Source organism: Macrosteles quadrilineatus, unplaced genomic scaffold (genome assembly GCF_028750875.1).
Source record: "Macrosteles quadrilineatus isolate MER2022 unplaced genomic scaffold, UCM_ALF_1.0 Scaffold_1__1_contigs__length_201487025, whole genome shotgun sequence".
NCBI lineage: Eukaryota > Metazoa > Arthropoda > Insecta > Hemiptera > Cicadellidae > Macrosteles > Macrosteles quadrilineatus.
The window spans coordinates 122,705,856-122,721,729 of record NW_026542594.1 but is presented as its reverse complement, the minus strand read 5'-3'; the positions used below and the strand labels follow the sequence as shown (position 1 = coordinate 122,721,729).

The following is a 15,874-nucleotide window of genomic DNA, read 5'->3' as shown; positions in this document are numbered from 1 at the left end:
TCAAAGCGTTGATAATAGTTTGAAAAAGTTTCCTTTTGATGGTCAAAAATTTCAAAGTTGGGCACATAAGAATGAGTTAAGTTTGTTTCAGATTGTTCAGTATCACCATTTGGCTTTACGTTAGAACGTTGTGTTGAAAGTTGACTTACCATTGTTGTTATCATGGATTGTTGCATTTCCAAAAATTGCTTGAATTGTTCTTGATCCATGTTGATGAGATATAATTGAAATGTTTCTGATTGATAATTGAAAATTTAGCTGGATGAAAAAAAATTGGTAGATAGTCCTGGCCTAGATTGCTTACAGGTAATGTTCATACAGTAAAAGTCACTCACTTGAGGTTTACTGTTTACTCGTCGCCAATCAACTTGTCGTGGCCTTGTGTATGCACGCGTATTTTGTTGACTTTGATAATTGAAAAATGTAGCTTCATTTGTAAAGATTTATTTTACAATACATAATTGATTGATAAAAAATGTGTAATGTTGGTGATGACTTATTTAACACTCTAATTATTATTAATAAACATATGGTAGATATTTCCTTATTGCCAACATAGAACATTGAAGAAAAATCTGGAATTAGTCTTGAAAAGTCTTGAATGAGTCTTGAATTTTTTAATGGAAATAAACTAGACACCCTGATTTGAACATTTATGTCAGTGCATTCATAAACTATGCAAAAGATATTGTATTTTCTCATCGTCAGATCGTTACAGTCGTTTAATCGTCAAATCGATTGTCGTGCTTCACTTAACCATTTTTCTGTAAGCATAAATTAAATGAACATGTTGATAAACCAAAACAATATATGATTTTGCAATATGTTTATTTAGTTACCACTTTCAGAAAATACTAATAAGTACATATTCGTTCGTTTTTATAGTTGTTTTAGGCCTACTTATATTTTTGGAATATTTTATCTATGTTTTCGTTTTGAACTGTTTTATTCACTGCCCTCTTCTTGAATCTGAGTTAGTTTAGGTGTTTGGATACTTTGAATAGTTTTCAATGTAAGATTAGGGAAAAACTATTAAGTTTACTTTCTTCAAGCGCTCGGCAAGTTTTTACTTTAAAAATTTGAATTTTGAACCTGGAAAACCTGGACTTGCCATTGCATTTTATTTTCATGGGAGGCTGGACACCTTGAATTGTTATGATTGCCTATAAAACATTATTCTTGTAAAATAAATAATCATTTTTATACCACATATAAATGTTTGGTAGGTTTGGAACTGTCAGACTCAGAAGGTGAGGAGGACAGTCGAGGGGTGTTCCAGAGGCATTGGTTCATGGGCTGTGTGTGGGGAAGTGTGGGCTGTGGCAGTGGTGGCAGGGAGTCACGACTGGCTCAGGTCAGCAGTGAGATGCGGCGGCGAATGCGACAGGTCTGGCGTAATCCTGGACATTGCTCTTATCTGAGTCATGACTATGTGACATCAATTGTTGATGCAGCTAGGACTCACCCTATATCTACTGCACTCTTGCTTCATCCGAATTTGAAATTTCCATCTAGACCGCAGAGCAGGTAATTTTTAAAAATATTTGATAACTATTTTTATTCAGGTTTGATTAGAAAGGGCTTATTGCCTGAGAATTAAAGAGACAAAGGACAGGTTACAATAGGATATTTTTATTGAGATTCTATATTTTCTATATTTTTCTATAGGCCTATATTCCTTTCTATATTTTTATTCAGTTTGTTTTGTATCTATATTTTAAAAATATATTTTAATAGGCAATGTAAACAAATTTAAAAATCTAAAAATGGCTGTTTCTGGAAAGAGAGAATACATACTAAATTAGTGAGTGGCGGATCCTAGAAAACGTCGGTACCGGATCTGGATCTTGAAAAATTCGGATCTTCGGATCCGGATCCAGATACACACTGTCATAAGGGCGGGTTAAAAAAAACGTAATTAACAGAATGCCAATTTAAATCATACTTTTATTATTTTTATCGCGATCGGGTGGGATTAAAATACTAACTGGATATTTTCTAGACGAGATTATAGGCTGTTAGCTTATCATCCAGGTACAAAACTAAAAAATAAAGGTGAGCAGACATCCGAAAAATCGGGTTGGATTCAGTTAGAAAAGATACATGCCATTGCCATATATGTTATTTATTTGTATCAAGAGACAAACACTGAAACATGGCCTTGCCATATAAGGTATTTGCACCAAGAGACAAACACTAAGACATGACCTTGCCATATAAGTTATCTGCATCAAAAGACAAACACTGAGTCATGGTCTTGCCATATAGGTTTTTTGCAACAAGGGCAAACACTGAGACATGGCCTTGCCATGTAAGTTATTTGCATCAAGAGACAAACACTGAGACATGGCCTTGCCATATAACTTATTTGCATCAAGAGGCAAACAATGAGACATGGCCTTGCCATTTAAGTTATTTGCATCAACATACAAACACTGAGACATGGCCTCGCCATATAAGTTATTTGCATCAAGAGACAAACACTGAGACATGGCCTTGCCATATAAGTTATTTGCATCATGAGACAAACACTGGAACATGGCCTTGCCATATAAGTTATTTGCATCAAGAGACAAACAATGAGACATGGCCTCGCCATATAAGTTATTTGCATCAAAAGACAAACACTGAGACATGGCCTTGCCGTACAAGTTATTTGCATCTAGATACAAACATCGAGACTTGGCCTTGCCATATGAGTTGTTTGCATCAAGAGACAAACACTCAGGGAAAAAACGGTCTTGTACATGGATACAGACAGCTTTGTGTTAGTAAAAAAATCGGGGTTGTACAGTGACACAGATAACTTTGTGTTAGTAAAAAATCGGGGTTGTACAATGTACAGTGATACAGACAGCTTTGTGTTAGTAAACAAATCGGGGTTGTACAGTGATACAGACAGCTTTATGTTATTAAAAAAATCGGGGTTGTACAGTGATACAGACTGCTTTGTGTTAGTAAACAAATCAAGGGAAAATCGGTCTCTTACATGGATACAGACAGCTTTATGTTAGTAAACAAATCGATCTCTTACATGGATACAGACAGCTTTATGTTAGTAAACAAATCGGGGTTGTACAGTGATACAGACAGCTTTGTGTTAGTAAAACAAATCGGGGTTGTACAGTGATACAGACAGCTTTATGTTAGTAAACAAATCGGGGTTGTACAGTGATACAGACAGCTTTGTGTTTAGTAAACGAATCGGGGTTGTACACAGTGTTTCCATTCGCGGGATTATTATCCCGAAAACCGGATTTTTAGACCATGAGCGGGATTAAAACGGGATGCGGGATGAAACAGGATTTTCGGCTTGACGAATGTTTTTATTTTTTTTCTACTCAATTTGAGAGAAAACTAATTTAAATTGTTTAAATACTGTAGCAAAATATAATAGTGATGTTTAAACAACTTATAAAAATGATACGTAAAGTTTAATACTAGGTATTGTACCCAAAAAAATTATGCGGGATAAACGGGATTTTTCACGAATTTAAAAGCGGGATAAAACGGGATTTCTCAACCCAGTAAGCGGGATTATTTTTTTGGTCGTGTGGAAACACTGGTTGTACAGTGATACAGACTGCTTTGTGTTGGTAAAAAAATCGGGGTTGTACAGTGATACAGACAGCTTTGTGTTAGGAAAAAATCGGGAAAAAATTTGAAAAAATCGGATCCATCAAAACCGGATCCAGCCCAAGATCCGGAATTTTTTGGATCCGATCCGGTGCCGGTTCTAGCTCGGATCCGGCGGATCCGGTAGTCCGATATACGGTAGTCCGATATCCGGATCCGACCATCACTATACTAAATGACACATTAGGCCTAAATGAGATCAAATAACATTGACGCAAATACAAATTAATGACAAAATTTAATTACTGGGTATGTAGGATTTGTAGTGTATTCTAAAGGCGTTTTCAACAATTAAAAAGCGGACTGTATATGGGGTTATTAATTTAATCTTGATAACAACAGAAAATAATTATGGACTTTTGGTTTAATTTTAACACTGAAATATATTTCTGTTGTTTTTTGCCTCCTGATCACAAATTTAAATTAATCTAGAGGTTAAAATACCTTTAATCCGTCAATCTGATCAAATGTCACCGATGAGCGGCGACCGGTTTCAGCCCAGCTGTGGGGGCCATCATCAGGCGATGAAGGAACATAAATATCACTCCGAAGAGGTCGTCATACAGTCTATAAATACGTCACGAGAAACAACACATAGATACATTATTTACAAACACACATGTGGCCACAAATTAACTGTGCGGCGGACGGTATGCGTACCACAGTACAGTGATACAGGTACTGGGTTTGTTTTTGTGAAGTAGAGTCAATTAATTCGTAAAACATGTAGCTTGGACACACTTGATGATGGCACGCTCTGAGTTCTTACGTTCTGAGACGGTGAGATGTCCATGTCTTCGGTTAGAGCTACGTGCATTATGGATAAACCGCATGACTTGGCTTGTTACTCTGAGTAGTTTGGACCACGATGAGTACTTCGAGAGAAGTTCCCATTCTGGAGGTTGGGTTGAAACTAGGACATTTAGAGAAGTTGTTTTACATTCTTGAGTGTCATGCAAGTTGATGAGAACGAAGCGATTAGATGGCCAATGATAATTTGAAAGAGTTAACCATTTAGGGCCATTCCACCATAGAGGATGATCAATGAGTTGAGCGGGAAGCAAACCACGCGACCGCGACGCACAATCAGCGGGGTTGTCCGTTGAGGGAACATAGCGCAAGGAGTGAGAGGGGATCAATGCTTGAGCTTGAGCAACTCTGTTGGCAACATACGTTTTTAGTCGATAAGATGGGGTGTGTAACTAAGTGAGGGTTACTGATGAATCACACCATAATGTAGTTTGAGAAAGGTCAATCTTTTGTTTGAAAATTGTACAACAGTAGGTTGTGAGTTTTCAAGTAAGTGTGCACCACATAGTTCCAAGTGGGGTAGAGTAACACGTTTCAAAGGAGCTTTTTGCGAGAATCTGACGAGTGATGATTTCTCCAGTTGAAAACTCACAGCGGAAGTATAAAACTGCCGAGTATCCTACTTTGGAGGCATCTGAAAATCCATGGAGTTGTAAGGAACATGTGGTAGTGAAGTGGAACGAGCGAGGGATCTTAATACTTGAAAGTAGAAAGGTTTCGTCAACGAAAATGTGCCATTTTTCGGCGAGTTCATTTGGAAGAGTGTCATCCCATTGGATACCCTGTGACCAGAACATTTGCATGAGGGTTTTTGCCCACATGGTCACGGGGGACAAAAATCCGGTAGGGTCGAAAATGCGTGCTATAATGCTCAGCACTGATCGTTTTGTAGGAGGACCACCGGGGAGACTTAAGTTGTAAGTAAAATAATCTGAAATGGGTGACCAATGTAGTCCGAGAATGGTGAAATGAGGGTGATTAGTGGCTTCCAAGAAGACTGTGGTGTTTCTTGATGATCTTGAGGCAAATCTTGGAGTAGTTCTGGGCAATTGGATGTCCATTTTCTTAGCTCAAAACCACCACGTGCGAGAAGTTCGATCAGCTGATCTCGTAGTTCTTTAGCTTCATTGAGTGTATGAGCTCCGCAGATTCTGTCATCCGTATGATCCTGTAAAACTTTAGCTGCTGCTGGGAAGGACCCAAGTCTTCTGACTTCCTCGTCAGCAAGTTGATGTAACGTTCTGATGACATGGAAAGGTGAACTGCTTATGCTTAGACCGTATGTAACTGTTGTTAATTTGTATGTGGAGATTTCCTGAGTCTTTGGATCAAGCCATAAAATTAACTGATATTTCTGGATGTCAGGATGAATTTGAATGCAACGATACATTTTCCTTATATCGCAACTGAACACTTCATTATGTGAACGAAAATTCAACAAAATGTCACAAATGTCAATTTGAAGTTTGCAACCGGTTAAAAGAATATAATTTAGTGCGACACCGGTACTGGTTTTGCAGCTACCATAAAAAACTGTACGAAGTTTGGTTGTACTACTGGTTTCCTTCAGTACACCGTGATGAGGCAGATAGTAGTGTGGCTGTGAAAGATCAGAAGGGGATGCTTTAGCCATGTGTCCGAGATTTTCATATTCAGTTATATACTGTGTATAAAATTCCTTGAAATTAGAGTTGGATTCAAACTTTCGTTCAATTGAGGTGAAGTCTATGTTCAGCAGCAGATTTTGAAGTGCCCAGTGGTTGATGTTGGTCCTTGAAAGGGAGTCGAACCACATATAGCGGGAGTGAGTTGATTTGAAGTGATCTTCAGCAAGGCGATCGTCTTCAGAGATAAGATAAGACACTGCGGTACCTCTTCTTGTTGCCAAATGTGAAGTAGAGTATTATGTAGCTCGTTGGTAGTGGAGAGTAGAGACGAATGGCATGAGGTGGGAGAAGAGTTAGACAAAGTTGGTGCATTGCCCATTAACACAAATCCAAATCGTGTTCCAATAACGAATGGAAGGTTTGGGCCCAATGGGTAGGATTGGTGAGTAAGAAGTTCTGGAAACAAAGCACCTCCTATGAGAATGTCAATATTCTGGGTATATGCAAGGTCGGATATGCGAGAACAAAATGTTTTACCAGTTCGTAAACCTCAAAAGAGAGTTGAGTACGAGTCAAAGGAGCAGAAATTCTATCTAGGATATGGAAAGGTTGATTTGAAGCAATTACTTCACTGCCTAGTGTGGATAGTTCAAGGAGTGCATGTCCCCTTGTTGAGGATTGCGATGCAGAGATTCCCCCAATTGTGTGAGTAGAGCGGTGACGAGAAATGTTTAATAGCTGTGCTACCCTCTCCGTCATGAAGTTGAGTTGACTTCCACTGGCAAGAAGACAATGAAAGACATGAGATATTCCATTAGTAGCGGTAATTTTAATGAGAGCTGTGCCTAGCAGTACCGTAGTTGCAGGCTGAGAAATCGAGAGTGACATTTCTGGTTGAGCAGAAGCGATTACGGAAGGTGTAGCAGTTGAAGGTTTTGAGGGTTTGGCTACAGGAGGAGGCTGCACCAACTTAACAACATTTTCAAAATGTAACAAGGTGTGGTGTTTTTGTTAACATACATTTGCCTGTTGAGCGACAATCTTTGAGTGTGTGATTGCCAAGATATGAAATACATTTATTTTGCTATTTTAGAATGAATTAGAAAAATCCGGGGTATATAAAATAAGTTGTATGGAATGCCCTAATTTTTATATTGGACAGACTGGCAGAACTTTTACTCAGCGCTTCAAGGAACACTACCCCGACCCCAAAACTAATAAACAAAATTCAACGTTTGCCCAACACTTAATAGATACTAATCATTCTGTAGACAAAATAGAAAACAGCTTAAAAATTTTACACATTTGCAACAAAGAGAATAAGCTAGATTCTCAGGAACAGTTTAAAACATACAATAGCTACAATAACGAAGAAACAAAACAAAATATTTTAAATGAAAAATTAAATTTCAATTCCCATGCAATATTTAATACAATCATATCTTAAATTTAAATGTATGTATATACAGTTTTATGTTTAAATGTAAATTTCTACAACTTGACAAGTCCCATTCGGATAGTATAATGTTTCAATGTTTCTGTGTACCACTTCATAATGCCAACATGGCGAAACATGTAGTGGATTAAGAAAATGGAATGTCCGTGGTTTAAGAATGTAGATGGAGTAAATAATAACACATTTTACAGTTAAAAAATACCGCGCCCGATACATGCGGGACTAGCACAGGAGTTGTGTGCGGTGTTATTATAATAAAGAGTAAAAGGTCGAGGGTTTTGGTATAAAAGAGGTTTAATTTGTGAGAGAAATAATGAGTACGTGTTGTTATGAGAGGTGATTCGCGATGAATGAATGCAACAATGAAAATTGACATATGGTAATGTGATGGGAATTACAGATGGACTGTTAAAAACAAAGACATCTATTATATTATTAAAGTGATACAATCAAATTTTATGTTAACGGTTAAGGTCATTTATCAAATAAAAATATAGGCATATGGCACATCAAAATGAAGCTTAGAGTGTGTATATTTGCCGAAAAGTATTGATATGGACGAATTTCCTAAGGGCTCTGCCCCACAGGCTGATTTCCAAAGGGGTACGCCTGTCATGCTTCCAATGTTTAAATGATTTAATTTAATGTAGTTAATGAAACAGCTGGTCAGTACAATGAACTGGTGTTTGTTTATTTACTCGAAAAAGATGTTTGTGACGCGTTATGTAGATTTAGGAGGGTTATGTTTGGTTTTAAAGAAAGGTTGTATACGTTTTGTAAAGTGATGCTCAAAGTTTCATTTTGTAATTTATATAGTAAGCTACATGTAAAGACGCTTGACTAAAATTGAAGGATTATGGTAAAACATGTCATTTATGAAGCATCAATTTGAAGCAATTGGTGCTATTGCTACACTAAGGTATGTTGTCATATTCTTATGGATATATCACCATCAAAAGTAGGGGTTTGAAAGTATGTAGGTTTACACTTTTAAATCAGTTTATATTTTTAAACTAAATCATAGAGATGCTGTATTTTAAAACACACATCAGCACCATTTTAATAGCTCTCTAGGTCACATTTTCTTCCCGTTGCAAAGCACGGGTATAGCAGCTTGTATAAAATTAATACAAAAAACAAAGACACTTGACTGAACATACCGCTCCCTTTGAACCAACAAGGTTCAACAAAAGAGAAATTGAAAAAAATATAAAATTTGTATAAGAATTGACCATAGTGGGTTGAAAAATTATTTAAAGAATGTAGCTTAATGGTATGAAGACACTTTGAATGATGGTCTTGAATGAGCATCCAACTGGTCTGTAGCTATGAGGAGCTGGTGTGTTTTAACAAACAGGGTCTACATTGAGGTTTTCTTTCTTGAGGTTCCACTTGAAACAACGCTGATGAGGGGTCTTAAAATATTCCTTTCTCCAACGGCAGCATAGGCTTTGGGTGATGTCTTGAGGTAAATTATCAATAAGAGGTGAGATCTTTGTTGGGTCAGAAACAGTTGTCAGAGAAGATTTGATAAGAAAATGGTCAGGAGTTACAGCTGTCAGTTTTGAAGGTTTGGAGTTTTCTATAGCTTCTTTTTGTTCTTGGTTGGAGTGATTTCTGTTATCAGCCATAGGCTCAGTAGGTTCAAAAAATGTAGGAGCGTGTGATGAAGTTTCAAACAGGTCTTACAAGTATTAGTAGACTTGCAGCGTTTAACAAAGTGATTACCAAGGCAATTTGTACAGCGTTTTAAGTCGCGTACAACTTTAAGCCTTTCTTGAGGGGTTTTACTATTAAAGACAGGGCAACTATAGATTTTGTGATTTTTATGGCAGCAAAAACATTTCAAATCATTTGAAGTACATATCAAAGCCATAGGAGGATGTTGAAACTGAAATGATTCATCAATTTGACGTGGAACTTGGTGAGGGTTGGATATTTGGAGAGGAGCTACTTGTGGAGCGTGACAGAGAGATTCATCTTCACTGTTGTTACAAACATCTTTGAGGAATTTGATTATTTCACTAGCTTGAGGAAAATCAGAAGAATTTATGCGTTTTGATTCAAAAACTTGACAGAGGTTGGAATTCATTTTTCGTAAGATCAACATACTTAGTAGGTAGTTGTCTTCCATGACATTATAGTCAAGAACACTAAGAGCTTGTTCATTTTCAATAAACTCATTTAAAAATGATCTGAGGTTTTTGATAGATTTTCAGTAATATTGGGCAAATCGACAATTTTACTGAGGTGGACAGAGATTAGCCTACGCTTCGAGTGGTATCTTTCCCGTAAAGCATTATAGGCTACTGTATAGTTGCCAGACGAGATCGGTAGGGATTTGATTAAGTGTAAGGCTTCGCCTTCAAGTGAACTTATCAAGTACTGGTGTTTTTCAACAAGGGATAAGCTACTGTTGTTGTGGATAGTAGTATAAAAAAGGTTAATGTAGGATATCCATGTTTTAGTGTCACCATTGAAGGACTTCAGTTCTAGCTTAGGCAATTTCACTATGCTAGTGGTAGGCCTAGAAGTTGGGTTTGAAGTTACAGAGTTATTTGACAAGTGTTCATCATTAAAGTTCTGAATTAGAAGAGAAATTTCGGTTTGAATGTTAATTAAGAGTTCTGATATGTCGTTCTGGAGCTTTAAAATAGCTTCTTCATTGTCAGAAAAAACGTTAGTGTCGTCATCAACATCAAGAAGCTTATCTAGGTTAGATTCAAAATTGGCAGAAATTGTTTTAGCTTCGTGCAAATAAAGTTTAAGTTTAGCAGTTTGAGCTTCTGTTATTTCTGGTGGACAAGATTGAATATACTCACTGATCGTATTTAATTTATTTAATTGCAATTTGCATCTACTGGAAAATGTGGAAAATCTCATTTTGCAAGTTAGGCCTAGATCGTTCAATGAGTTCAGTAAATAGTAGAGATATTGTAAATGGATGGAGTAATTTGAGGATAAGGACGACTGAGGAATAAAATCAGGGTTTCTTTATTATTTCAGTGTTGATATTGATAACTTACGATGAGATGCGGTGCGTTGTCTTCGAAGTACAAACATAACCTTACTTTTGAGTTTCTTGACGTTTGACGTTGCGATGCGATATAGACGAAATGAAGTCGAGTCGAGATGAATGCGGAGCTGAACTAGCAGAACAGTAGAACGATGACGATGTTGAACACTTGGAATGAGAGGAGTGTGGACTGTAGCGTGACGTAGATGAAAAGTTCAAAATGGCGATGCGGTATTGTCCTTGGCGGCTTCACGTTGAATGAAATACGTTCAACCGAGACATTTAAAATAACTTGAGAAAAAGTCGCACTAATGTTCGTAGATATAATCCGCGGCTCGATATGACCAAAAATCCGCGGCTCGAAAGGACCAAAAATGTGCGGTGTTATTATAATAAAGAGTAAAAGGTCGAGGGTTTTGGTATAAATGAGGTTTAATTTGTGAGAGAAATAATGAGTACGTGTTGTTATGAGAGGTGATTCGCGATGAATGAATGCAACAATGAAAATTGACATATGGTAATGTGATGGGAATTACAGATGGACTGTTAAAAACAAAGACATATAAAATTAATACAAAAAACAAAGACACTTGACTGAACAAGTTGGTTACATCAAGGGAGCTGCTGGAAGACTGTGAGGAAAAGCAGGGAAAATAGGAGCGTGGTCAGGCTGTGTTGTGATTGGTCGGTTGAGGGTGGCGTGATGATCGGACCACGGCAACGGTTTATTTACTCAAACACTGCCATCATGATACATACATTTACAATAGTTATACTCAGCAAGGTGTACTATATGAAATACACTACATTTCCTCCCCCTTAACTTTGATGACTATCAAATCATTTATATAAAATTGATAAAACTGTTTTGAATTAGAACATGGATATAACACGATAATTATCAGCAAAATACTCATCACGCATTCTAAAAGAACACATAATTCGGTGAAATTAATTTTTCATTTGATATGTCACAAGGGCGGGTACTTTGCTATTAAAAAACAAGTTATGGGTAGGGGAAAAGGGGGGTGATTATCTCACAAATTCATGAGCCGATTTTAAATTTGTTTTTCACCAAAAATTTTCTTTTTTCATGCTCTTTCATTTGATATGTCACAAGGGGTACTTTGCTATTAAAAAAAAATTAAGTTCCGGGGGGGGGGGGGGGTGAGGGGGGAATATCTCACAAATTTATGAACCGATTTTCAAATTTTTTTCATCAAACATTTTCTTTTTTCATGCTCTTTTATTTGATATGTCACAAGGGGTACCTTGCTATTTAAAAAAAAATAAGTTGGGGGCAGGGGGGGGAAAGGGGGGGAATGTGAATGTAACGTTGAATTCAAAACAATTGGTCCCCCTACGTCAATAGATGATTCCCGCAAACTGCATATTTCTATCTATTGCGGTTTTTACATAAATAAAGATGCAAGTTTTTAAAAAAACACCCTGTATATTTTACAAGTTAAGTTTCTCGGTTGGCTTACGTTCCCGGATAGGGTAACGTCGATCTACTACTGTTTGTTTTGGACTATAAGCTGTTACTATACTATGTGGAGTAGGAATGTCTGCTATGACGTCAGACTTCCGCCTAGTAGCGCTCGCGCGGTGTGGTGTATTTTGTTTTGGACTACGCGATTGTTGTGGCGGTGTGCCTGGAACAGCTGATGCCCCCACTACTACTACTGGCCGTTACTCACCTGACGGACCTGGTGGCAACAATGGTACAGACGCTTCTCTGTCAATACTAAAAGTGGGTGGTATACTGTTTACCCCTATTATTTGGTCAATATGACGCTTCCATATTACATCATTTTTCAACTTAACCAAATAAGACTCGCACTTAATTTTCTAACTACTACACCTTCTATCCACTTACTTCTACCCCTATAGTCACGAACAATTACTGGCTGACCCTCAAACAACACTCGGGTCTTACTTCCGCCATAATTCTGAATCTGTTTACTCTGTCGGTCATGTACAAACTGTGGTAGGTTTGGCCTGATCAAATCTAATCTACACCTTAATGGTCTATTAAACATAAATTTTGCAGGGGTTTCGTTAGTGGTTAAGTGCACAGAATTTCTATAAGCTAACAAAAACTTACACAAAGATACATCTACACTGTCGTTACTCATAATAGCTAGCTTAATTCTTTTCTTAACATTTTTGACAGAGTTTTCGGCTAGACCATTTGTAGCTGGGTGAAATGGTGGTGTCAATGTGTGTGTGATTCCGTTAGATTTCAAAAAATCTTTAAATTCAAAAGAAGTAAATGGTGGTCCGTTATCAGAAACTATTTGGTGGGGAGGACCAAATCTCGCAAATAGTGGTCTGAGCTTAGCAACAGTTTGTCTGGCTGCTGTAGAGCTCACTTCTTCTACTTCCAACCACTTACTGTGAGTGTCTACTATGATGAGATACAATTTACTATTAATAGGGCCCAAGAAATCAACATGTAGGCGTTCCCATACGTTTTTGGGGTGTAAGTTACACTTAGCTGGGCTCTGACGTACCATCAGACAGAGTGAACAGCTGTTAGCTAGATTCTCTATATCCGCATCTATACCAGGCCACCAAAAGTACGATCGGGCCATGGCTTTCATCTTAAAAATTCCGAGATGCCCACAATATAATTCTGACAAAAGCAACTTCCGTAAATTTTGAGGTACCACTATTCTATGCCCCCACACAATAATACCGTTCTCAACAGCTAATTCACTTTGTCGCTGGTAGTAGGGTTTTAGATTCTCGTCAGTACTTGGTGCGTAGTTTGGCCAGCCATACAAAACATAACCTAAAACTTTGTTTAACACAACTACCCTTTTTGTCTCTTCTCTTACATTATTAAAATTAACAGGAATGCAATTTTCTTGAATGTATTGTAAATACGTACCAACATAGTTTACATCATCTGACTCAAAAGGAAAATCTCTTATATTCAAGGGCAATCTAGATAGAAGGCAATCGGCGTTGGCATTCGCCTCTGACCTCACGTACTAGAAGTCAAAATCGTAATTAGTTAGGAAGAGCGCGTAGCGCTAAAGTCTGCTGGCTGCGTACGCAGGCAACCCCTTCTTAGGTCCGAAAATGGACAACAAAGGCTTATGGTCTGTAATTAAGACAAATTTCCTACCATACAAATATTGGTTAAATTGTTTAACCCCATACACAATACCTAGTGCTTCCTTGTCTATGACACTATAGCCTACCTCAGCTTTTGACAATGTACGTGAAGCGTAACAAATCGGTTTCTCTGAACCGTCTTTCTGTCTCTGACTTAGTACACACCCTAAACCATAACTAGAGCTATCAGTAGCTAGGCTTACAGTAAGTTAGGATCGTAATGTGCTAATATTGGTGCTGACACCAATTTACTTTTGATTAGCTTAAATGCTTGATCACAGGTGACTGTCCACTCAAAAACACTGTCTTTTCTTAACAAATTATACAAAGGGGCTGCGATAGTTGATAAGTGGGGTTCATACTTGCCATAGTAATTTACCATGCCTAAAAATGCTTTTAGCTGTGATACGTCCGTTGGTATAGGAGCTTTCTCAATAGCACTTATCTTAGGCGGTGAGATGCTTAGACCTTCCACACTCAAAACATACCCTAAATATTCAATCGATTTACGAAAGAACTCACACTTTTTCTTGCTTACTGTCAAACCATTAGCTTTAAGCTTACTACACACTTCAATTAAAAATATTTTAAATGAAAAATTAAATTTCAATTCCCATGCAATATTTAATACAATCATATCTTAAATTTAAATGTATGTATATACAGTTTTATGTTTAAATGTAAATTTCTACAACTTGACAAGTCCCATTCGGATAGTATAATGTTTCAATGTTTCTGTGTACCACTTCATAATGCCAACATGGCGAAACATGTAGTGGATTAAGAAAATGGAATGTCCTTGGTTTAAGAATGTAGATGGAGTAAATAATAACACATTTTACAGTTAAAAAATACCGCGCCCGATACATGCGGGACTAGCACAGGAGTTGTGTGCGGTGTTATTATAATAAAGAGTAAAAGGTCGAGGGTTTTGGTATAAAAGAGGTTTAATTTGTGAGAGAAATAATGAGTACGTGTTGTTATGAGAGGTGATTCGCGATGAATGAATGCAACAATGAAAATTGACATATGGTAATGTGATGGGAATTACAGATGGACTGTTAAAAACAAAGACATCTATTATATTATTAAAGTGATACAATCAAATTTTATGTTAACGGTTAAGGTCATTTATCAAATAAAAATATAGGCATATGGCACATCAAAATGAAGCTTAGAGTGTGTATATTTGCCGAAAAGTATTGATATGGACGAATTTCCTAAGGGCTCTGCCCCACAGGCTGATTTCCAAAGGGGTACGCCTGTCATGCTTCCAATGTTTAAATGATTTAATTTAATGTAGTTAATGAAACAGCTGGTCAGTACAATGAACTGGTGTTTGTTTATTTACTCGAAAAAGATGTTTGTGACGCGTTATGTAGATTTAGGAGGGTTATGTTTGGTTTTAAAGAAAGGTTGTATACGTTTTGTAAAGTGATGCTCAAAGTTTCATTTTGTAATTTATATAGTAAGCTACATGTAAAGACGCTTGACTAAAATTGAAGGATTATGGTAAAACATGTCATTTATGAAGCATCAATTTGAAGCAATTGGTGCTATTGCTACACTAAGGTATGTTGTCATATTCTTATGGATATATCACCATCAAAAGTAGGGGTTTGAAAGTATGTAGGTTTACACTTTTAAATCAGTTTATATTTTTAAACTAAATCATAGAGATGCTGTATTTTAAAACACACATCAGCACCATTTTAATAGCTCTCTAGGTCACATTTTCTTCCCGTTGCAAAGCACGGGTATAGCAGCTTGTATAAAATTAATACAAAAAACAAAGACACTTGACTGAACATACCGCTCCCTTTGAACCAACAAGGTTCAACAAAAGAGAAATTGAAAAAAATATAAAATTTGTATAAGAATTGACCATAGTGGGTTGAAAAATTATTTAAAGAATGTAGCTTAATGGTATGAAGACACTTTGAATGATGGTCTTGAATGAGCATCCAACTGGTCTGTAGCTATGAGGAGCTGGTGTGTTTTAACAAACAGGGTCTACATTGAGGTTTTCTTTCTTGAGGTTCCACTTGAAACAACGCTGATGAGGGGTCTTAAAATATTCCTTTCTCCAACGGCAGCATAGGCTTTGGGTGATGTCTTGAGGTAAATTATCAATAAGAGGTGAGATCTTTGTTGGGTCAGAAACAGTTGTCAGAGAAGATTTGATAAGAAAATGGTCAGGAGTTACAGCTGTCAGTTTTGAAG

At 37.1% G+C, this 15,874-nt stretch overlaps 1 protein-coding gene across 2 annotated transcripts in view; it reads left to right on the top strand.

Annotated features, from left to right (window-relative positions):
• The window catches only part of LOC128984234 (INO80 complex subunit D-like), an 80,551-nt gene that overhangs the window by 14,201 nt on the left and 50,476 nt on the right, over positions 1-15,874 (top strand). For both annotated transcript variants that reach the window (XM_054403538.1, XM_054403543.1), the window contains exon 4: positions 1,227-1,527. In XM_054403538.1, coding sequence (XP_054259513.1) covers positions 1,227-1,527 — 301 coding nt within the window. The remainder of the gene's footprint in view (positions 1-1,226; positions 1,528-15,874) is intronic.